We start from the raw sequence: 24429 nt of genomic DNA on the forward strand, positions 1-24429 counted from the left end.
TATTTTTATTTATATTTATGTATATATATATATATATATATATATATACATACATATATATATACATACATATATATATATATATATATATTATTAGTCTTATAAATATACATACATTTATATTGCACAACAATTTATTATTAAAAAGACAATAAAATCAAACTCTTACTGTTATTTCTATGCAACTTCTTTAACTTAAAACCTGGTTTAATTAAACCTTTTTATTAATAGCTAATTATATATTAAATTTATAAATTCATCATTTTAAACCTTTATCTTACCTTTTACTCAAACACCTCCACACACGAGAGATATGGATCAAGGCCTGGCCTCAGCTTCCGATGCACGAACTCGACTCTCCCTCCTCTACGATGCTTCCACCTCTCCTCTACTTATTTGTTAGTAGCCTAGGACACGGGCTCTCCTCTAGCGCCTCCTGGCTCGCTCGACCCTCAATGACGTCACCGCGCTCTCCCTCTTCGGCGGCTCAACATGCCTCGACAACGCCGCCACCCCCTCCACAGCTAGACTGACACAACCCAGCCCGGGGCTCGGAGTTAACCAAGCCGGGAACGGACGATTGGAAAATTAATTCTCTGATATTTTAATTTTATTACTAACAATTTAATATTCAAATAATACATGAAAAATCCACTGAAGAAACCAATTAAAATTAACAACTAAAAATTATATCTTTCTTGTTGTTATTCTCGTCTTTTGTATACACATGCTCCTCTTCTATTCATCTTGTTCAAATATTTAAAACAATCATAATTATCTAGGATAGTAAAAAAACTCTACGTGCGCGGATATGCTGGCATCCCCTGCCCTACCGTTAGGGGTGAAATCCTCCTCTGAACATGCACATAGAAACATTCACATATAAGCTATTTCATTCTTCATACATACATTATTCTGAAATCTTTATGCATTTACTAAGATGCATATTTATTCTGTTGTATAACTATTCATCATCATACATATCTTTCATATCATTCATATATTTATCTTATGCATATCGCTTACTTATATTCATATATTTATCTTATGCATATCGCTTAGTTATATGTACCTCATACATCTCTTACTTATATCATGCATATCTCTCTTACATGTCTATCTTACATGTTTATCTTACATAGAATGTCTATCTAAATATCATTCATCTTATGCATATCTTTCATGCATACACACATTTTCCTATTATGCTTTTCATGCATATATATCATATTAATATGAATAATCTAATTAAACTAGGGCATACGTGAAATCAAACATACAATCTGAAATAAAAAATATTACTGAAATTTAGAAATACAATTAATCACCTCAGTTGTCACGCTAAACTCATAATCTTTGACAGTTAGCTCAAGATTGTGGTGGCTTTTACGTTGAGATTAATAACCTATAAAACATAATATTCAAAATTTTAAGATTTAAATAATTTTTATTAATCAAATTAATCTTCTTAACTTATGATTAATTTACCTGAAATTTACAGGGTCACTTTACAATGAAATTCCAGACTCTCGCCTCGAGTCTGTCGCCCGAATAAACAACGTAGAATCCGCAATCAACTTCAAATTTAAAGATATATTTGCTCATAAAGTAATATAAACAAAAATATAAATGATTTGCTAAAACATACCTTAAAACACTTTCTCGACGATCAATCATTCTCCAAAGCAGCCAAATTTACCTTCTATGACCACCAACCACATTTCCCCTACATTGAGATTGTGGTTAAACCCTTATGGAAGCTCCCAAAAACCTTTTGACGCTTCTGCACACAATTGGTGTTTCTGACGGCTACCGAAAAGGAAAAGGAATAGAAAAATAGGCAACACTCAAAATGAAGGTGCGAGGAAGAAAAAGATTGCCTTAAATATTGTGAAAAAGAGATTCACACTTACCGATTTCACCCTGAAGCCCAAAAATGTCGTTTACGGCTCTATGAGGGCCGCTCAGTTTGCTGCTACCTGCGGCTGCTATAGCAGGCTGATTGCGGGAACTCCTAGTTGTGGGAAATCGAGAGTAGGACAAGGAGAAATCGTGATAGAGGAGAAGAAATATGGAGAGAGGAGTAGTTCGCTCGTCCCTTCTGCTCGCGTTTTGGGCCTGCTGCGATTGTAACTCCTCCCTTAGGTCTTCAGCCAAGCGGCTGCCTAGCAAACCTGAGAGTCAGAGAGAAGAAAAATCGGGAGGGAAGGAAAGAATGTGAAGCTTTAGCACAATTTGACAGGCTCTGTTTAGCGCAGGTTCTCAGATTTTCAGCTGCAGCTACGCTGCCCCAAAAAGCTGCTGTGGGGAAGCTGTTGCGGTGAAGCTGACTGTCTGTTTGGGGCGGCTGTGTGAAAACAGCCGTGGAGTAGCTGTTTCTGGAAAAATGACAATTTTGCCCCTATAATGACAGAATTACAGATACACACCTCACTTCACAGTGAATATCAAGAGTGTCAAAAAAAGTCTAAAATTATTAAAATGACAATTAATAAGATGATTATATTACTTTTAACATTCAGACGACATAACTCCCGTGCTAGACTCCCGATCACCATTATCAGGGAAATCCTCTGAACTAATAAGTGATGTTCTCCATTCCCGATCACCATCATCAGGGAAATCCTCTGAACTATCTGCCCAATGAAAAGCCACACTATTTTGCGATGCTCCGTCAGCAGCTATAGAACTTTCTCTCATAGTTGTACGGCCGATGTGATATCAGAAGAGAAGTTTGGAAGCCACAATGGCAGAGCAGTCGTCAGCCTGTCCTTGAATTCCTTGAGCTCATGTTTTTCTAATTGCAACAAAAGAAAAAAAGAACATGCAATTGTTGTTATTAATAAACCCAGTTTAATATTATAGATGCAATGAGATGAATAAATACACCAAACAATGACTCAAGCAAATTTCTCGTAACTGAAGGCACAAAGATGGTCATTGATATACGAATAGCACCGAAAAAATTCCCCCACTGATCATTATGTATAAATCTCATTGGAAATGGCAGCAATGGTTGCTTAAAATTTTTTAAGTCATCCTAAATTGTCAAATAAACACCACAGGAAACATAGTTATAGCCACAGGAAACATGCACAAAAAATCCCTTTCGTTGTACAAGAGAATAACAACAATATGTTGAATTGAACCAATTTGCAATCAAAAGCTAATGTTCTTAATAATGCATATGCTAATGTTCTTGATCAAAATTGAAAAAGGATGTCATTGAGCCACTTATAAATTGGCATTATGCATTGAAAAATATGGAGATTGAAAGGGTAAGGAACTTACAGTAGCTTCTACTTTGTTTCCCAAGAATAGAAGAGATCATTATTCTTCATGCAATGAGCTCATCTACATTGTTTCCCAACAATAAAAAAAGATCACAGCATTTTGCTCTTTTTTTTTACTCATTTTCCTCTCTTTTTTGCAAAATGAAAAAAGAAGTGATCAAGAGCATTGAACAACTCTCCAAATGTCTGTTTTTTTTAAGTAATCTAAACAGTTGTAGAGGTGATCATGAGCATTGAACAAACCCATCATATGTGTTTACACGTTTTGAGAGTGGCATTATTGATCGATAACACAATATTTGAGTTGGAAAGTGTTTTTTTTTTGGGAGCATTACATATATGCCATCTGATTCTTACATATTAGTAAATCTAACACCAAAAAGTACGGAGTTCATTCGTCTGCTTCAATACTAATCCAACAACAGACCCTTAACTCATCCAAAAATGGTAGGGATGTTGGGTGCTCGAAGAACAGCGAAGTAAATAAACCACAAAAAATTATTTGAGAAGATTAGGGCAAAAGCAGAAACAGGGCATACAAATCCAGAGCATCCAAAACAAATAAAAACGCTTCTTACCGCCACTTCAAGGACGAGAAAATGGCTTGCGTGAGAGGAGGAGGACCTTCTGAAAAGAGGAGAGGGGAGTGTTTTGTGCCTGCAATTCTTTTTTGCCACGAAACGGATTTGTTTTGGACGGTTTTGTCAGAGAAGAGGAAGCCGGTCGGAAAACAGGAGGAAGTCGGTCGGAGAAGAGAAGGAGAGGGGAGAGATCGCGAGTAGTTTTGCTTTCACAGAGGCGAAATGTTTCTGGTGGGGAAACGGGGTAAAAAACCAAGTGACAAAGATGGGAAGCGAGTTACTGCCCGCGTTCGGTGTTCAATCGAAATCGTGGGACGACGTTGTTGCAACGCTGCGCCAAACGCCTCCTAATCTCGTCAAGCTGCCACGTTGCTGCGGTGCCGCTCCGCCAAACAGGGCCTAAACGAAGGATTAAAAGGCGAAGGAATATCACTTGGACGTAGGATTATAAATTAATTAATTTTAATTAATTTAAAAAAATTATAATTTTAAAATTTTATACCTCTCAATCTATTCATAATTAATATATAATATTTTCTATCGAATTATTCGATTTAACGCGTAAAATTTTATAAAATTATTTTGATTGAAATTCAATGGATCCAAAAATTGAGATACAATTTAGGTCGCCAAAAATTTTCTTCGATCTTTCACAAATTGATTATTACATAGACAAAAACGTCACCTCCTCCTTTTTGCTTGCAAGCACGGCGTTGCTGGCTCGACTCGACCTAGCACAGTGGCTACCTCTCCTTCGACTCGGCAGCACGGAATCAAGTCTCACAATTCGACTCTCATATAAGCAGTGGCGTCTTCTCTCGACGCGCATGCGACGATTTTATAGGTAAATTCACCTCTTTGAATTCCAACTCTCCGGCTTCCTCTCCTCCCTCTATGGTTTCTCGTCTGTTTGATTCCTCTTCTCTTTTCCTTCGATTTCCTCGTTTCTTCTCCTTCAACTCATCGTTTCGTCTCCCAAGTAACTGAAATCAAATGTTAGATATTTTAGATACTAAAAATTAGGATGACCTAACTTATATCATTATCTTGGAAACAAAAAAAAAATTAAACCAGTACTTTGATATTGTCTATTCGAGTCAATTTTATTGTCAAAATAATAGTCTATCCATTTCCTTTGCATTGTCAACCATCCTCTCCATGTTTAATTCCTAAATCTCACAACAACAAGAACAAAAATTAGTTTGACATTGATGGTCAGCAATAATTTTAATGTACAAGTTACAAGATAGATTGAGAACATAGAGATCATCGCGATGACAATTCATTGATTAAAGTCGGTTAAGAGCGTGTACACTTGATTGTTTTTCTCTCTCTAATTGTGGCGAGCATAATCATTGGAATCCACCCAAATATCATCATAGCATTGATCAAGCTCCTGTCATAATATTACAAACTTGTTATAATACGTAATAATATTATGGTCATTTTGTTTGGATTTTCAAAGTTGAGTGAAGAATTTTCTATATCGGAATAAAGATCTCGAACGACCTCCCAAAAGCCTCAAGCAGTGGGAAGGAATAGATAATGCTTTCTTATGGTAAGTTCCATGGAGTTCATGAGCCACATCATTGCCGAAGAATTTTTGAACTGTCATTTTTTCAGAGTCAATATCTCTCGTGAATCGCCAAATTTATGGATTGAGCCTAATCGAGGTAATTGTGTTCATTAAATTTTATAACTAAGAGGAAATGTGATAAATTTTGAGCAAAATACTCAGTCGATACGACCATGAGATGAGCTGTAGGAGTGAGGTGAGGTAGTTTCAGAAGTACTAGAAATGGTCGATATGGTATACTTTCTTTAAACTCTCATTATATTGTCGATTTGTACATCCTCAAAATCTGAGAAGAGCAGCATATATGTTGTGGCTACCTCGAGTAAAAAAGAAACGCGCACTGGTTCAGATATGGGCTCGACCTATGCAATTTTAATCAAGTTTTCGACGCCAGAGGAAGCACAAAGAAAGGCGATCGGATTTGGAGCCTCGAATAATGGAACGTCAGGTCTCTGAAAGCCGCAATACTGTCGTTGTCTTCCCAACTAGCTCTAATGGGGACTAGCAAGGGGTCAGTCACGAGGATAATGGTATTGGGCAAACCCGGGAGGGGCAAGAGCAAAGCGAAGGCTTCTCGCTCACAAATGACTTAATCGACAGACATTATCGCAGATTCGAAGTAGATAGCTGGCTCTAATACCATGCATGTTTTGGGAGGGGAAAATAATTATTCCTTCACAATTTCATAGAAAATGATTATAAGATAAGTAGAGGGGGAAAGCTCCCGCATTTGGAAAACCATAAAATCAACCATAACTCCCAATGCTAAAAAAGAAATTAAGAATTATAACATACCAACAATACTACTTTCTAAAAATGAAAAATATTAAAATAGGAGATACTAAAAATAAAATTTTCTTAAAATGTTTAATACATACATACATATATATATATATATATATATATATATATTTCAAAAAAAAAATCGGTATTTGGCTCGATTTCCCATGCGCTAGGCCCCATGATGAGAGCCCGTGTCATGTGCCTAAATATTTGAGAACCCAGCGCCACTGGGGATCGAACCCGTGACCTGAGAGGATTTATAGTGAACCACGCCAACCAACAGGCCACGGCTTGCGGCACGCACGCGCACACACACACATAAATATTCGAGAGTCTAGCGCCACTAGGGATCGAACCCATGACCTGAGGAGACTTTTTTAAATAAAGCCTATCAATCTTCCGTTTTCTATCACAAAAACTATTATTCACATTATTTACTCATAATTTTACAGTTAGCTCTGATACTAATTGTTGGAGAATATTGCAGCAAAAGAAATAGCGATAGTAAAAACAAAATTAAGGAAAACTAAAAATAGAAGAATAAAAAAATTCATGTAGTTCTATGAGATTATCTCACACATATATAAGGCCAAAGAAAGAAATATATTCATTATTATAATAAAGAGCCCATTAAATTTATGCACATAGTTGCATTTATTTTGGGAGAATAATGACAAACCCAACAACAATATTAGAGACTTGGAAAAAAAGACTCCAAAAAACCTTTATTAATAATTTTTGCTCACAATAATAGGATTTATTGGCACCATTGAACTTACTTTTGGTACTACCTCACTTATTCGTAACATCACCATGCTTGCATTGACAACACAAGGTTTGCACAATGTTGAAATAGTTTAACAAGGCTAGAAACAAAAAATCCAAGGAATTGATCTGTTCCCCTTTTTCTTTTCATCTCCTTTTCTTCACTCCCTGTCACATCTTTTATTTCTTTTTCCCTTCTCTATGTAACTAACCACTCTCTTACGTCCCATGGCAAAAGAAAGGAAAATTCAAAACAATAGGCCCTTTTCAGATCTTTTTTAGTTGGAGAAGATGATAATTCAAATTTTTTTGAATCTAGACAGTACTAAAAAAAATTAATAAAATTTTGAAGTTCTAATTATCCAAAGCCCTTCTTTTAAATTTAAACGTATGGTACAGGGTGAAATTTGGTGCCACAAATAAAAATAAGTCCCTTCTCCGATTTGACCATTGTTTATGAGAAAGAAGATGAAATTAGTTTCCATTTCTGTTCCCTTAGTTCCCCTTAAGATAAAAGAAGCAAGCAAAGAAGTTGTCACCGTTCTCATATTTCAATCACATACAAACACACTCAGAACCTCACTCTCTCCCTTTCGAACCAAAGAAGGCAAAATCTAAGGTGTGATTCCAAGAATTTTTATTAAACTTTTTTCATAGATTTTTTTACATTTTTTTTTTCAGCTGGACCAAAAATCAAACAGGTTGGATTGTTAACCAATTTGATCTCCTAATCGGATTAAAAACATTAGAGTTTACAACAACCAATGCGAGCTAAAGGAACAATCATGCTGATAACTAAAAACGCCAGATAAACTGCTAGACAATAACTTACAGAATATAGTATTGCAATTATCTCTGATTTTGTCAACATCCAATCTGTAGAATTTCTTGAAGTACACAATCCTGAAAGGACCATCATGACTGTCCCAAAGAAGTATGTGTATGCTGTTAATGATAACGTAGCAGGATACTTCACCAGAACTGGAGCCTGAAATGTCAGAATAGACAATCAATGGACGAGCTTATACTTAAAAAAACTTCTCTACAGTGAATATTAAAAATATTTGTAAATAGTTATCCAACTTAAATTTAGCACAAAGGCAAACCTTAAATACAACCAAAGATTAAATGATTTTCCTAATCACCACATATCAAGTAAATAATAGTTCATTCAGCTATTTTGCTGGAACAACATTTAGATCTATAATTGTTCATAAGAACTACCAGAAAAATGCTAGTTCCAAATACTCTGGCCTCAACATTAAGTACTTTTCTCACTATGATTGTTTTACATGCCCCCCATCATTTTGTGATAGATAAAGGCTCATCTATCACTGTCCAAAAAGTTTGAGGGAGAGCATAGGATCAATGGCTTGATTTACCAAGTCAATATTCAAATCATGATCTGGGATTTCGTAAACTCAATGCTCCCTTCACTAATGCATGTAGTATATGACGGTTAATTCGTACTTATAATGCAGCAGTCACTATCATAACAGCATATAATGTTAACAATAATAGATTAACTAAAGGTTCTGAATTCCATTACCTGCAGAACTAGAAAAGCAGCCATACAGACGCAGTTCCCAATCAAGCACAAAACACCAATATGCCATGTACCAATTTGAAACTTCAACAAATTAGGTCTCAACTGTCTTACATGCTCGGATTGAGTTCCCATGATCATTTCACTGAGCGTAGCATCTACACCATTGCCAAATATAGCCGGACCTCTATAAATGAGCATAACTGCTGCACCAGAAACACATACAGAAGTACCTATAATCTTGATCCAACCTTCCTTTCTAAGAAAATTAAATTTTTCCACGCTGCAGTAAATTAAGAAATGACAAGTTTCATGCATAAAGACCTTTAATGATTGGAAAAACTGTTAATAATAAAGATATGAGTTACCATGTGAATTATTAGCACAAAAAACTAATGCAACATTAAGCATTCAAGACTCACCCCATAATTGCTGCCAAGATGAATGTAAAAACTGGAATTGATGGCTGAACAGCAGCAGCATAAGTTGGATTTGTGTATCCAAGACCAATAGTAAACAACAGCTGATTGCCAAAAATCCTTATAACCAAAAAAGTTAATAAGATGTACTTGGTAAATGACAACAAGAAAACAGCAGCACCTGCCTTGAACACATGAAATTTATTCCAAAGCCACTGGAATTAGAGCAATCAAATGCTTACCCAGTCAACCCAAGAAATAAAAATGACAAGAGCAGTTGGCTTGTCAGAGGAGGTCGGATGCCTCTGTAAATAAAAAAAAAAAAAAAAAACATCATGACTGCATCATGAGAAGTAAATATAGCGTTATGATAAAGTGATAAAGTCATAGAAAGTTGTCTGCCAACTGTTACATATATTCATAAATTAGTCAATATTTCAAAGAGAAAAAATCATGATTTTTTTATTCTTTTTTACAAAAGCTAAAGGTTTAGTCTCACATTACACATTAGAAGAAAAAATTATCCTCTTTATATAGGACAACTCTTTTGCTCGCATTGGTAGAAACTAGAAACACACAAACATGGTGCACATGTTCTACACTCACATTGAAGAAGTGAAAATCCCAATTTTAGACCATTCAAGAACTAAAGAAGCTTTGGCTTTTTTTTCAGTTCTGTAGATTTTGTTTCTGAAACAACCACATCCATTTGAAATGTTAACCCTTCAAATCATAACTGACCAAACAAAATGAAATGGTTTGAACTGCTGCATACAACTAAATAGACATCGTAATTTCTTTTAAAGTGGGGTTTACACCACAAAAATATATTTTGAAAATCTATGACCCAATTCTCATCGTTTCTTCTCATCTTTCTTTGACTGATAACTAACATAGAAAGAGTCTCTCATATTCATAAGCGTGACCATTACAAATTTGCATGAAAAAACTGGAATCCTGAAAGCTAAAACCCTGAGACATTTTACAACAAGGGAACGACTCAGAGGCAGAAATCTATCTTCAAGGGCACTGCTCCACATGCCTAAAACTAAGCTAATAGGTTATTTCCGCTGAACCTATTTACATTACAATATCACACGAATACTATCATCAACAATCCTAAAGATAGATTATAAACTTCGCAATGCATAGCAGCTACGATAATGCTCAATATCGCTAAAATAGAACCATTAGCCAGATAGGAAACTTTAACAAGTAGCACATTGAAGTTATCTTTAACATTGTAATTGTTGAGGTAAATTTTGAGCTTAGAACTACACTTAGATAAGGTCACAAAATTTTGGACGAATAGACAACTGATTATAATATTTGCTAAACTAAAATTTAGAAAGCACATTCCATAAAACATTTTGACATGTATTATGAGTTCAACTTGTCGATAATAGATATCTAGAATACTTTAAAAAAGAAATATTTTCTCGAAAATGTCAGAACACATAGTTAACACTATGGAGATAGCATCTTCAGTTTATGTATTTTACTAACTTGTAAGTGAACTTATGCATAAAGACATCAACCTCCAAGTATTCTACTGTTGTTATGACATCAACAGAAAAAGTATTGACTTCATGGAAGGAATACAACAACAAAATTCACAAAAAAAAAGGATATGGCATTGGAACATATTACTATAGAAATTAAGACAAGAAAAAAACTAAAAGCAAGGAGCAAGAGAATGCTAAGGAATTGGCTTCTAAAGTTAATCAAGTACAAGGTCATAATATCAACCAAGAGGAAAATTATTTTTTTTCACCCACTGTAAAAAAAAAAGGAATTATGTATATTAACACCAAATAAAATTATAATAATAAAAGGGATAACTATATTTGATGAAAATCTCAACATGTATTTTTGTCAAAAGCATCACATAAAAAATTCTAAGTTGTCAAGTATTGTCTTTTTATTAGTAGGCTTATTTTAATATTATTTCTTTATCCGAGCCCATACTGGTGATGATAGACAAGAAGGGTTGAATTTTATGATTAACGTTTAATGTGTTTCAATCTCGACTTAATTTAGATTTATCCAATATAGCATTGAAGAGGATACGGTAGACTACATTATATCTTCATGCATTGTGGAGTACTAAGACAATGCTTGTTTTTTTATTGATCTTGTGTTATGAGTGGCACAACTAATTTAAAGTATTCATTAATTAGTCGCTTGGTTTGCTGAAAAATGAATGTTATGTAATTAAAATGTATTGCATTTAGAATATTTTAGAATTGTTTGGTCCGGTGTAAAATAAGTACAAGAATTAATATTTTTGTATTTAGTTTAAACAAAAATGAAATTAATGTAAAGCACGGTCGAAAAAGGCGGGAGGCAAACTAGCAATAGCAGAGACAAGCCGGCAGGTGTTGTGGCGCCAACGGGCTACAAGTAGGCAACAACAAAAATTGATGGTATGCGGCAGCAGCGATGGGTAGCAATGAATGGAGGGCAGCAGGAGTCAGCGACTAAAGTAGCAACAACGGTCACAGTTTGCAATACATTTTAAAATCTCCCAAATCTAGCAAATTTGGAATAGAACAATTTTGAACAACATGGTGAAATTCAAATTCACTAAAATTTTACACTATATTTTGTCAAACACAAAATATTATAATATTTTCATTCCATTTACACTACAACAGAAATTCAACCAACCAAATATTCCCTAAATGAATAGGAGATGTCCTTTTTTGGGTGGCATATGGGTTAAATGGTCAACAAAGGCTAAAAAAGCAAGAGTACTCAAGAGCTAAAAGAAGAGAGGGGAAGAGAAATACAAGTAAACAAAAGATGATAAACAATAAGATCTAACTAAAGATCTTCAAATGGACGAAAGGGCCATCAAAAGACAATAATAAATTAAAAAAATAAATGGTTTTCACCAATGAACTTCAAGGGGAGAAGAAACCACTAAGCCCTTCAAAATAACGTAGACAACCAACTTGATTTTCATTACTTCTTAAATTTATTCTCATTGTTATGTGGCACTTCATAATGTAGAAAATTATATAGCATGGTATGAAAATAGCCTAAAATAAGCAAGCGTGATTTAGCATAGCATAAAAAGAAAATTTTATGCCACTCCATAACACAAAATTTGATTTCCAATCAAAGTGTGGTCAACCATGACGCATTTGGAAGGGGGAGTGCCACTTTTAATAAATTGAAAGATTATTTCTAATAAGGGAAGGGATGTTCAAGCATGTTTACACAATGAATAGAATGAATCTTGATTTACCTTGTTCACAAATACCTTTTATGTGATTGAGACCAACCATGCCAGCAGAGATGAAGACAACCCTCCGGCTGGAGATTGGATTCATGTGCTGCATCATGTTGTCTAGTACCACAGCGGATAGCTAAGCTATTACATCAGATGGAAACCTATTTCGCCTATTCATAAGAGTGATGAGCACAAGGACATGATGGCTGTAATTTAAAGCTGAGCTTCAACATATTTACTTTCCATGAGGTTAATTTATGACTAAAAAATAGGAAAAAAAATAAATATTAAAGCATTTTGTGTATACTAGCTTCTAGCATGAATAACATATAATTGGATGGACAATGAGAGAATATACAATATCTAGAAAGAACTAATTTCTAATTTTATTATCGATGACCAAATTCTTTAGCAAATATTGCCATTCTATTTTATTCTGGATCGTATTTCTTCTCAATCAATTTTTGAGATTAGAGGGTATGATTTCCACAAAAATTAATATCTGATTGCTTTATGGAGGAAGCGAAAAAAGTGCTTCAAAATAACCATCAGAAAAAGAGCGATAACAAATCCCAAGCGAAACCAATTACTTTTACCCATTGACTAAGCTTACATTTTTTTCTTCTAATAGCAATTACCTTTTTTTAATCTAGTTATTTTTTAATTAATCAAAATTTGATTTGCAAAATTTCACTTCTGATTATACAAGAATTTCTTTACATTAAATCAACTATTTCATTCTACTTATAAACACCAACCCTCTAAAACAAATAACATGTTTCCCGCTTGCTTGCACTGATGAATTCAATATAGGATTAAACAAAAAATTAGCTGACGTCAAAAATTAGGTGTAGATTGAGAAATTTCTTGTCAGGTACCTAAAGGTTTTTTCTTTATTATTATTAGAAAATGTGCACTAAATTATACAATGTACAGATTCAATTTGTGTCTGAGAAATAATATTCTCCTCCAAACCTTAGGCTAGACCACAGACATATTCAAGATACCTAATGTTAAGTCATCATTTACCTGAGTTGTGCTCAAATCTTACAAGTGTCGAAGAGGAGAGACATGAAAAAAATGAAAACAAATAAAGTAAAATTACCCAGTATCTCAAATCCATAAAATATAGCATAAAGATGACCCCCCAATAAGTGAAGAAAGGGTCAAAAGCCTAAGCCATAGAAGAAAATGAGAGATATATAGAAAGGAAACCACCCTTCGAAAAAAAAAATCACCATAGAAAAATCCTGAAGGCCCAGAAAAGTTTTCTCAGCTCTCCCCAAGATCTTTATATTAATAGAAGAATCTAGGGTCTTGATCACTATACTAAATGCTATATAATAAGCAATAAATGATAGAAGGTGAGTAGCTAGATATGTTTATAGTCGGTACTCGCTACTCTGCAGTTATACTTTGCACTCAACACTTGAAAATCGATACTCGATAATTGGCACAAGGCACTCGATACCTAGCACTAGGTACTCAATGCTTGATATTCAGCAGTTAGTATTTGATGGTCAATAGTCGACAATTGATAGATATACTTGATAGTTGATACTTTACAATTTGTAGTCGGTCAACATACTCGGTAGTCAACACATAGTATCCATATTTGATAGTTGATATGCTACAATGGTTATTCAGCCTTGACACCGACACTCAATTTCATCACTTTGTACTTCTCATTTTAAAATTGCTAGTTTGTACTCGATAATCAATATTCTACGTTAGAGGTGTACATCTAACTCATTGATTATCTAGTATCTTTAAAAAACAACTGCAAAAAATAATAAAAGAAAAAAAAAATTCATTCGTTACTTAATAGAAAGGCTTATATTTTCCTCATCTCTCTAAGAAAATTTTGGGTATTTGTTAGTCTAGTTGTCTTGTTAGCCTACACGATACTAGATAGAGTAATTAAGCTTAGCAACTTACTTTTCTTGAGAAGGGTTTTGTGCTATAGGTGGTCGCATGAAATGCAAATGTAGAAAAAAAAATGATTCTTTCTTTACTTATCTGAGTTATAGTCGTTTATAATTTTCTTGCAGTATTGAGCCAAACAAGGCTATTGAGCATAATATTATAGGTGGCGAGTCGATCTTCAACACTGAATTGATATTGTAGAACATAGTATGAATTAAGCGATGTATTCCAAATGATGAATATACTTAATGAATAGAATAATACAATTATTTAATATAAAATATAACATGGTAAATAGTAAAGACTACTATTGAGTTGAAGATGCCAAAGATAAATCACAAATATTATGTCATAAGAGACGAATACTGAATCTCATAGGCGAATGGCTAAATACTAGATATAATGGGTGAATTATCAGATACTAGATGTCAAGTACATAACATATTAGCAAATTATTCGGTATGCTAAGATTGTTATGCTCTCATAGATGAGTTAATCCATGACGAAGTTGTCCTTTAATGAATCAGCTTGTTCAACCGATTAAGTGCGCTTATTGACTTTATAACATACTTGGTCCCCTTGTTGCCCGCCTACTCAAGAAAGTCTTAGTAGATTTTAATAGGGAGCAACATTGCAAGGTTTTGACCATCAAGAGGGGTCACAATTTATATTTGCTAAAAAGTGGATTTAATTGCAATTTATTAAGTATCTTATTGCAAATGAGTAAATCTGACTTTAAGATTGTGTTGAGTGTGGAGTCTGATTAGAAGTGGTAGGAAGCAGCCAGCAATAGTAGGAGCCCCCAGATGCTAGGGTGGCGCCCGACACCCTCGCGCTTGGTTCGAGAGCAAGCGGCACCCCTGCCAATTTTTTGCAGGCGCACCACATGTTGTTATCTCTATTGTTTGAATTAAATTCCATGATCAGAGCGACGATGTCTCTGATGCACATGGTAAAGTCTCGAAAGGCTTTTCTACAAGAGCAGTGAAACTCAAGAAGCGGATTTCAGAGGCTGCAATTTCTCTTGTGGATTCAAGAAAGGATTGGGACCAAAGTTTTGTAAGTTCCAATAAATACAAAGAGAAGATCTTAGTGTTTTAATTTTTTTTTTTTACTTCTCTTCCATTCATAATGAAATTTTTTGGTGTTGTGGCTTCGTGGTTTTTCACATTTTCAGGTTTTTTCACGTAAATCCTTATGTACTTTTTCTGTGATTTTTTTTTGTGTGCTTATGTTCTTGTTTTTTTCTTGATTTCTCGAATTGTTGTGATCATATTCCGTGTTGTAGTTTTGATTTCTAATTGATCGAAGCACTAAGTTGAATATTCCATCCCAGCTAATTGGGAACCATCCAGATAGAGGGAATGAGAGTGGCAGTTTTTTTTGCTTGTTTTGATGTAGAGTTCTCTAAGTGAGATCGTATGAAGTCGCCTGAGACACTTTTGAGAAAGTTGGTAACTCTTTTTTATAAGATAATTTTATATTTATTTATTTTATGATTGATGCCCAATGTGACTATTAATTTATTTGTAAAAAGAGAGGTCTAAAGGCTACAAGATTTCTCTTTCACTCTCGAAGAACTTGCCTCCGAGGGGCGAGTGCAACGAGTTGTAAATGGGACGAGTTCCCCAATTACCGCAACTGGATTATTTCCATGGGATGAGCAGTGCTCACATCACATATTTTTATATTTTAGTTTTCATGTGTTCTCTTTTTTTCGAAAACTTATTGCATGGAATTGATCAAAAATATAAATACAAAATTTTCAAATCTATGATTGTCTATTTTATGTAAATTTCAGACTGGCTGAGCAAGCAGGCTAGATCTGAAGTATCAAATAATCTCTTCTAACTAGATCTATATTGAGTTTTTTGATAAATATGCAGAAATTGCTTATATAGTACGTGTCTTTAAGTTGGCCAAAAAATTCGTCTTAATCTGATCTTCTTTGGAAAGATCTTCTCTGTATAAAATTTTGATGTCCCTCTATAGATCTTTGTGTATAATTTCATATTTGAGGCATGTATCTACGCATGTCGTATTTAAGAAAATGATAAAATTAAATTTGTTCATGTGTTATGCCAAATTTTTATTAGCATCAAAGAAAAGAGAAATGAAAATTTTTTTAAAGGCATACGGGATAAAATCCACTTAGTATCTCAAACTAGAAAATAAAATATAGACATAACCCTCCAAACAAGGAAGAAAGAATAAAATGCTTCGAGCCATAAGAGAAAAAAAAGAGATATAAAAGAGTAAAAGGCTCAAGTTATCGGAGAAAAAGAGAGATATAGAAAAACGGGTTTCTTCATAGAAAAGAGAAGTCCCCATAGAGATGTCTTCAAGGCGAAAAAAGAGTTTTCTAGGCTCTCCCCAATATTCAATAATAAGACAATGAATATCAAGCATTATAGCAAAGGCTACATAATAAAAAATATATAGATAATAAAATACATTATAGAAGGTGAATAATTGTGGAAAGTAGTTGACTGTGTCGGTAGTTGTATATTAAAAAAGGTCTGTACGGATCTCAAGACAATCCGATGGCACCAGAATGCCCTTTGCTCCTCTTTAAAGCAAGATTAAATATGTAATTTTTATATTTTTTTCCCTTAAAGCAAGATTAAATATTGTAATTTTTATATTTTTTTCCCTTTCCATCTTCTATAACTAGAAATTTTTTAAGATATATATATCTTTCATGAAATAAAATAGGTCCACGAGCCTAAGAACACCCAATTTTCTCCCGTCAGGGGAATTCTTCCTCTTTCTCTTTCTCTCTCTCTCCCTCTATCAATTTTCTTTCATCGATCCAACGCTCTATTCCTTGGGCACGATCTACCGAACAAATTTGGATTCAACATACTAAAAGATACATTAAATGTGGATCGTACCACCAACAAGAATACGAGCAACATCGAACACTGAGGAGAAACTTATTAGGCAATTACTCCTATCAAAGAACAACAAATATACTTCATTTTTCATCGTTGATGGTAATCTCCAAGAGACTGTGCATCTGTAAAAATTTAGGTGGATGCTCTCAAATTTTCGAATTTTGTCGCATACCAGCCGATCGAACTCTATTAGTCTGGATGGTTGCTTATCTCGATAGTAAAGCACTTTTTTGTCGTGTTGGCCTTATCATCAAAGCCATGCTCAGACCTTCGATCGACCACTCAAGCCTACCGTCAACGTCTCCCAACCTACCCACCCACCTGTGCGACTCTCCAACAGTACCTACTGCTCCACACAAATTCCTACTGCCTACGTTGTAATCGTCCATTCAAATCCTGCATCCCTCTAACTTCAATAACACCGTTGAGGTGAAACCCAATTAAACGACCACTCACTTGCTGACCGATTGTTCAAGTCGTCTGACCGCATCTCCGCTAGCAGAACCGCTGACTGGCCGACCAAACACATCATCAGCGACCGACCGGTATTCTCCCGATCGGCTGCCTCACCATGAAGTCCATAGGACCCACTGTCGAGCGCAGATTCCTCCTATGAGGGAAAGTCTTCCGGACCTCTCCTTGTCGTTTCAGCCATCTCAACAGCGAAGCATTACAATTGAATCCGCCGACGGTAGTATGAAGAAAAATAAGCTTCATGGCCACTTTGCCCGGTGTTCCAAACTCCTCACTCAGGTCGCCTCCAACGGCTAGAAGCCAAGCTCTGACCAGGTAATAAAACCGACAAGCTCCACGAGGCATGGAAAAAAATCCAACACCCGACAGCGACATGCTTCCTGAAGGGTGGAAAAAAATATAACAACCAGCAACAACAAGCTCCTTGAGGGGTGGAAAAAAAATTTAAAATTCAGCTGCGACAAGCTCCGCGGGGGGTAAAAAAAATTTTAACACCCGACAACGACAAGCTCTGCGAGGGGTGGAGAAAAAAATCTAACACCCGACATCGACTAGCTACACGAGCAATGGAAAAAAAATCTAACACTCGGGATCGATAAACTTCGCGAGGGGTGGAAGAAAAATCAAACACCCTGCAACAACAAATCACGCGAGGGGTGGACAAAAAATCTAGCACCCCGCAGCAACAAGCTTCGCGAGGGTACATAGCTCTAGGACACCACTCCGAGGCGAATAGCTCCAAAACTACATTCTTAGGCGAACAGCTCCAAGACTCCACTCCGGAACGAACAGCTCCAAGACTCCGCTCTAGGACGAACGGCTCTAGGACTCCCCTCCAGAGCGGGCAATTCTAAAACTCTTCCCCAGGACAAGCAACCAAACAAAGAACTCCGATGACCAATTTCCTCCTCCGATGTTCGACCTTTTTCTTCGACCAAACACTGAAATCCGACGACTTTATCGATGAAAAACTCCACAATAACAAATTCAGCATCTGACAATAAAGATACCAGAACCGAGCACAAAAAACACATAGCAGAGAGTATCATTAGCAAATTATGTGCTCAAGATTTATCTGATTTATAAATTTCATTGTCCTTATTGCAGTTGTCGCTATCAATGAGCAAGAAAATTGGGGAATTTAATATGTATACTAAAAAATAGTTTGTACGGATCTCGAAGCAATCCGACGGTATCAAAATGTCATTTTATCTTCTCTTTAAAACAAGGATGAATATATCATTTTTATATTTTTTTGCACTTTCTATCTTCTATAAATATGAGGTTTTATGATGTATGAGGAACTTTTGGATCTCTCACTTGTAACTTATGTCTTTTATAGAATAAAATGGGTGCACGAGGTAGAGAACACCACATTTTGCCCCTGTGGGAGGAAGTCTTCCTCTTTCTCTCCCTCTCAATCTTTTTTCCTTGATCCAACACTCTATTCCTTGGCACAATCTATCAGACAAATTTGGATTCAACAGTAGTTTATACTCGATACTCATAGTAATTAGCACTCGACACTGTACTCATTATTTTGTGCCCGTCACTCTGTATTCGGTAGTCTACCCCAGGGTGTAAACCTAAAACATATAATCCCGACTTTATCAAACTTACGCTTGCTACGCAATGTAGTAGAAACTGATTAACGCAGATATACATCAAAATAAATGATTGCCAATACAGTGAACTAATCTAGAGCTTCTGAACTAATTAAATAAGTTTGACCCAGTGAATTAGCTAGATGAAGTGCCTAATCCAGTTTGCCTTCAGTGATTCATTGGAAAATAAATTGAAACAGAGGAGAAGAGGAGGAAGAGTAATAAGGGAAGAATACCTATCTCGGACAAAAGCGATGGGAGCGAGGATGAAAAAACCGAGGAGATCTCGGAAGATGCAGAAAACGATCTGGTTCATCCCGACGTTAAGGGCAACCTTGGTGATGACGTGGAACCCTCCATATATGACCTGAACCAGCACCATAGCCAAATACGCCTTCCATGCAAGAGCTCGGCCGCCGGCTACCTGCCGGACCAAATCCATATACGGTGCTCGCCGGCGGTAACCACTGGGTTATGACCAAAAAGCCTTCACCTCTCAAAACACTCTACACAAGGAAACAAGAATTCAGAAAATATCTGCAGTCTGCACATAGATGACACCAGGATAGCGGCACTATTATTAAAAATATAAGCTACTCACATTTGGAATACACGTTATTATAATATACATATATATAAACAAAAAATTAAAATAATACAAAAAAAATAAAAAATTTAGTAGCATATTTTTCAAAAATTATAATATAAATGATGAAAAATATCAGCCTCAAGCTGTTTATAAGAAGAAATTAGATGAAAAAATCGAATATATAGATTCAACCTTTAAATAAAAAATATTTTTCCTTTTGAAATTTTACTTATTAAAAAAACATAAATGTTTAAAAAATATCTATTAAAAAATTTTATTTCATTAAGACACATGTTTCCGACACGCGTGCCACATTTTATTTTAATATTATTTAAATCAGTTTCACATGTTGTGACTCTTTAATTAGAAGTATTCGTGCATTATAGAAAAATAACATGAAAAAATAATTCTTTTGATATACATAATTATAATACAATAAGAAAAGATAAAAAAAATTTATGAAATATCACCTTATGTAAATGGCTAAAATAAATTTTTAAAATTTTTAATAAGTTTGTACTTAATTTTTATATGTTAATATATTTTAAATATATATAACAATTTTTTTAAAATATGTTTGTTTACAAACTAACAAAATAATTAACGGTTGGTTCAAACTTGTGTTCATCTTTTGTGAGCTGATCTTGTAAGTCATGCTTAACTCTTGAGTAGGTTGAGGGTTTATTTGGGGTAATTGCGACTATTTGAAAAAAAATAATTGTGAAACTGCTTTAGAATCAGTTATTGTTTTAAAAGCTATAGTTGTTATTACAATTTAAAAAAAATCAGACCAAAGCTTTTTAGCACGCATCGCAAATATCTATGCGCAGTCGCAAAACACAGTTTTTAGTTGCAGCTTTTTGAAAATGCATGCATAATATAATTTCGACATACGCATTACCGCCCAAAACACACATATAGTGTTACATTTTCTTAAAAATGTTTCTTCACATAAATTATGAATTGAATTAAGGCTAAGTGATGTGTCAGTTACAGTTATACAATTGCAATCTAGTCAGTTATACAATTGCAATCTAGTTTTTTTTTTTTTAAAAAAAAGTTAAATTGTCATCGTAGCTTTTTAAATTGCAGTTTCTTCTGCAGTAGCTTCACAACCACTTCTTCAAATAGATGTAGCTGCCCCAAACAGACCTTGTCACCTAATTTTTTTATGTATTTATATATCTCTAATCTAAATTTTAACATTTGTTTATATAACCTTGAAAACTATATATCACATTAAAAATATTCACGCTAATTTCTTTAAATAAAATATAATTTTTCATATTTTTGTGTCATCAAACAAAATTTGTTCACACTTGAATTTCAATGCATATTGGTGTGGAATCCTAAATTCAAATTCAAGAATATAGTTTTTAGCAAGTTTATAGTCACACCGACTGTCAAACTCATCAAAATTGGTCAAATTTGCCCCTAATCAAGCCCAAATCAAGCTGTTGAAGCACAATTTGAGACTTGGACTATCATTTGAATGATAAAATAAAATTCAAATTTGACATATTTATAGTCAAATAGATCACATTGACGAAATGAATCCAACTAGCCCAAGACTGATAAATTATGAATTCATTAAGACATTCAAATCATTTAAAAAAATATCTATAATCGAGGGGGGTCAACTTGGACTGTCTGATTAGATGTTTAGAAAAGTTGTGCTCTAAAAAACCAAAAGTCTCTTTTTAAAAGGCTATAAATAAACATTCTCTCTTTACTTGAGAGTGGGAGGAAAAAATGGATTTCGAGAGCCTTTTCTGAAGAGAAGACTCGACAATAATCATCGGTCTTTGTAGTCACCAACCACTATCAATTGTCGACCACCGCCCGACCTCAACACCTATTGTAGCTTACCACCAGCTGAAGGTGAACTCTGTTTGCAACCTTTATATTCCAAATACACCTGTTGTGTTTTACACTTGTATTGAAGACATAACGATAACAATCGGCCTCTGAAGTTATTTACCACCATCGACCGTAACTCGTCGGCTATTATTCACCACCGTAAGCTGTCACTGCCACTCACCGCCGACCATCGACTATCGATGACCCAAATTTGCATTCATTGTAGTCTGACTATAGTCTTCTTGACAAACTACTATCTTTGTAGAAACCAACAACAACTTTTGTGGCCAAATACTATCGGTACAACTTCCAATTACGACCTTCATAGCCATTATCATTATTGCAGTCACCGATTATAGAATACATGGAGAAATATTGCCTTTGTAGCAACCAACAACGATCTTTTTGACCAACTACTACTAATACAACTTCCAACTACAACATCTATGACCAAATGTCACTATTACAATCACGACTACAATCATTATAGCCAACTTTTATCATTCTAATAGCAAACTACAATCTTTTGTGACCAACTGTCATTATTGCAGCCTTTGACTATAGCTTTTATACCTATCTACTGCCTTATGCGACCAACAACTGCTATTGTTGCCATTGACTGGCGCATTTATGACATACTACTACATTTGTAACAACCTACTACAACATTTATGATTAACTACTACTATTACATTTTATAATTACTACCTCTGTGGCAAACTACCGCAGTTGCATTTACTGATTATAGTTATAATGAAAAATAACTCCTAGGGGTGTAAACGAACTGAAACACGAACGAACAGAACACGAACGAACAAAACTTGTGTTCGTGTTCGGTTTGTTTGAAATTTAGTTTGTTTGAAATAAGCTTGTGTTTGAAATTATTCGTGAAGTCACTCTTCGTGTTCATTTCTTAATGAATGAGCCGTTAATTATATAACTCATGTTATATAAATATATAGTATCTATATTAGTGTATTACTAATATAGTATATTAATATATTATTGTTATTAATTTATTATATATTATAATTTATAAAATTTAATTTTTTAAAATATTATAAATTTTTTATATATAATTATTTTAAATTATTTTATATTTCAAACAATAACGATTTGAACACGAACAAATGCATCAATGTTCGTGGTTGGTTCGTTTAACTAACCAAACAAAAAAAAATTTGTTCTTACTTATTTCGTTTACTTATTGAACGAATCGAACACGAACTCATTGAAGAACCAAACACGAACTGTTTGCGAACAACGAGCTTTTTTGATAGCCCTAACTACTCCTTTGTAGCAGCTAGTTATGGTCAATGTGGCCAGCTACTACTGTTATAATTTTCAAATTTGGCATATATGGCCAAGTGTCGCTATTTCAGCCATATGCTATAGTTATTTATGGCTAATAACTACATTTTTAGCCACCAACTACGACTTTTATGACCAAATTCCACTATTGTAGCAATCAAATATAGCTTTTATGACAAACTATTGCATTTGTAGCAACTAAGTATGACATTTATGGCAAACTGCTACTAAACTGTAGCTATTGCAACCGCTGACTACATTTTTTTTTTATGGTCAACTACTGGCTTTATAGAAAACAATTATGACATTTGTGACTAACTATTATTATGACAACCAAGGACCACATTTTTTGTATCACAATTATGATTATCATAGCTAAAGTATAACTGCAAATACATGATTATCAGTTTTATAATTATATATTTTCTAATTCAAGAGAAGAGTATATATATGTACTTACGATTATATAGTTGATTGTTTGAGTGGGCTAGGCTACGTCTTTTTTTTTATTATTATTTTCAGAGTTGTTTCATGTAAAAATATTGGTGTCTCCTCGTTTTATTTTCTATTTATCTGTGCATTAAATTATCAGCCTACCGATTCAAATCTTCTTACACGCAATACATGCATATATTTTGGTATAAATGATTCCATAATAATATATATGTGAAAACATGAAGTTTTAAGGTTGAGATAAATACATAAGAAAATTGGGTGGTATGAAACTATATTAAAAAAAATATTATATACGTGAAAACAAGAAGTTTTAAGGTTGAGATAAATACATAAGGAAACTGGGTGGTATGAAACTATATTCAAGAAAATTATTAAAAATTTATTAAAACCTTATTTATATTTATAAATGAATAAATTCAAGTTTAGAATATAATTTCATTTTTTTATTTTTATATTTTTGAAATTTTTGTAGGTATAATATTTGCGTAGAAATAAGAAATCTTATGAATAATTATATACATGTTATTTGAAATATTTTCTTAAAAAAAAAAATTGAGTCATAATTTTTTTGAAGTATCAAATCGATATTTTGACACGTACACTATTAAATTATTGAAAATTTAAATATATATATATATATATATATATATAGTTGAGGCTTCATCCTAAATTTTGATATTTGAATGAGAATTTGAATAATAAATAAAAAGGATGTTAGATTTGTAAATGTTAGTTATATTACGAGTGCTAAATATTAATGAAATAAAGTTGGTCAAAGAAGTCAAAGGAACTTATCCGTTCAGGAAACAAAGCAACAGGAACAAAAATTCGAGTTACCAACGTGGAACGTTTGGCTTTGTCCATAGTATAATAATATGAACTTTGTCCATAGTGTAATATATATTAAAATATACAAAAAATTATATATATGCCACATAATTTTTATATATCTATATGTCTTAACTGATAAATTTTGATATTTTATTTTAACGATTTTGATGTGATAAATAAAAATTTAAAAAAAGATCACATTTTTAAAAAAAATAATAATATTAATGATATTTTTGATATGATATTATGAATTTGAGTGTTATATATATATATATATATA

The 24429-nt window shown here is 33.9% G+C and overlaps 1 protein-coding gene across 3 annotated transcripts in view; it reads right to left on the reverse strand.

Moving 5' to 3' along the window:
- LOC110031926 (WAT1-related protein At3g45870-like) overlaps window positions 1-19661 on the reverse strand; it is a 46149-nt gene extending 26488 nt beyond the window's left edge. Inside the window, exons 1-5 of one of the 3 annotated variants that reach the window (XM_020735376.1) lie at window positions 19339-19661; window positions 9206-9268; window positions 8967-9067; window positions 8548-8747; window positions 7831-7986 (exon numbers count right to left, since the gene is read on the reverse strand). In XM_020735376.1, the coding sequence (XP_020591035.1) occupies window positions 7831-7986; window positions 8548-8747; window positions 8967-9067; window positions 9206-9268; window positions 19339-19544 (726 nt within the window). In that variant the 5' untranslated portion in view covers window positions 19545-19661. Of the gene's footprint in view, window positions 1-7830; window positions 7987-8547; window positions 8828-8966; window positions 9084-9205; window positions 9269-19338 lie in introns of all 3 variants that reach the window. The other 2 variants (XM_020735375.1, XM_020735374.1) reach the window with 2 other exon arrangements.
- Between the last annotated feature and the right edge of the window lie 4768 nt (window positions 19662-24429).

Source organism: Phalaenopsis equestris, unplaced genomic scaffold (assembly GCF_001263595.1).
Source record: "Phalaenopsis equestris unplaced genomic scaffold, ASM126359v1 Scaffold000867, whole genome shotgun sequence".
NCBI classification, from domain to species: domain Eukaryota; kingdom Viridiplantae; phylum Streptophyta; class Magnoliopsida; order Asparagales; family Orchidaceae; genus Phalaenopsis; species Phalaenopsis equestris.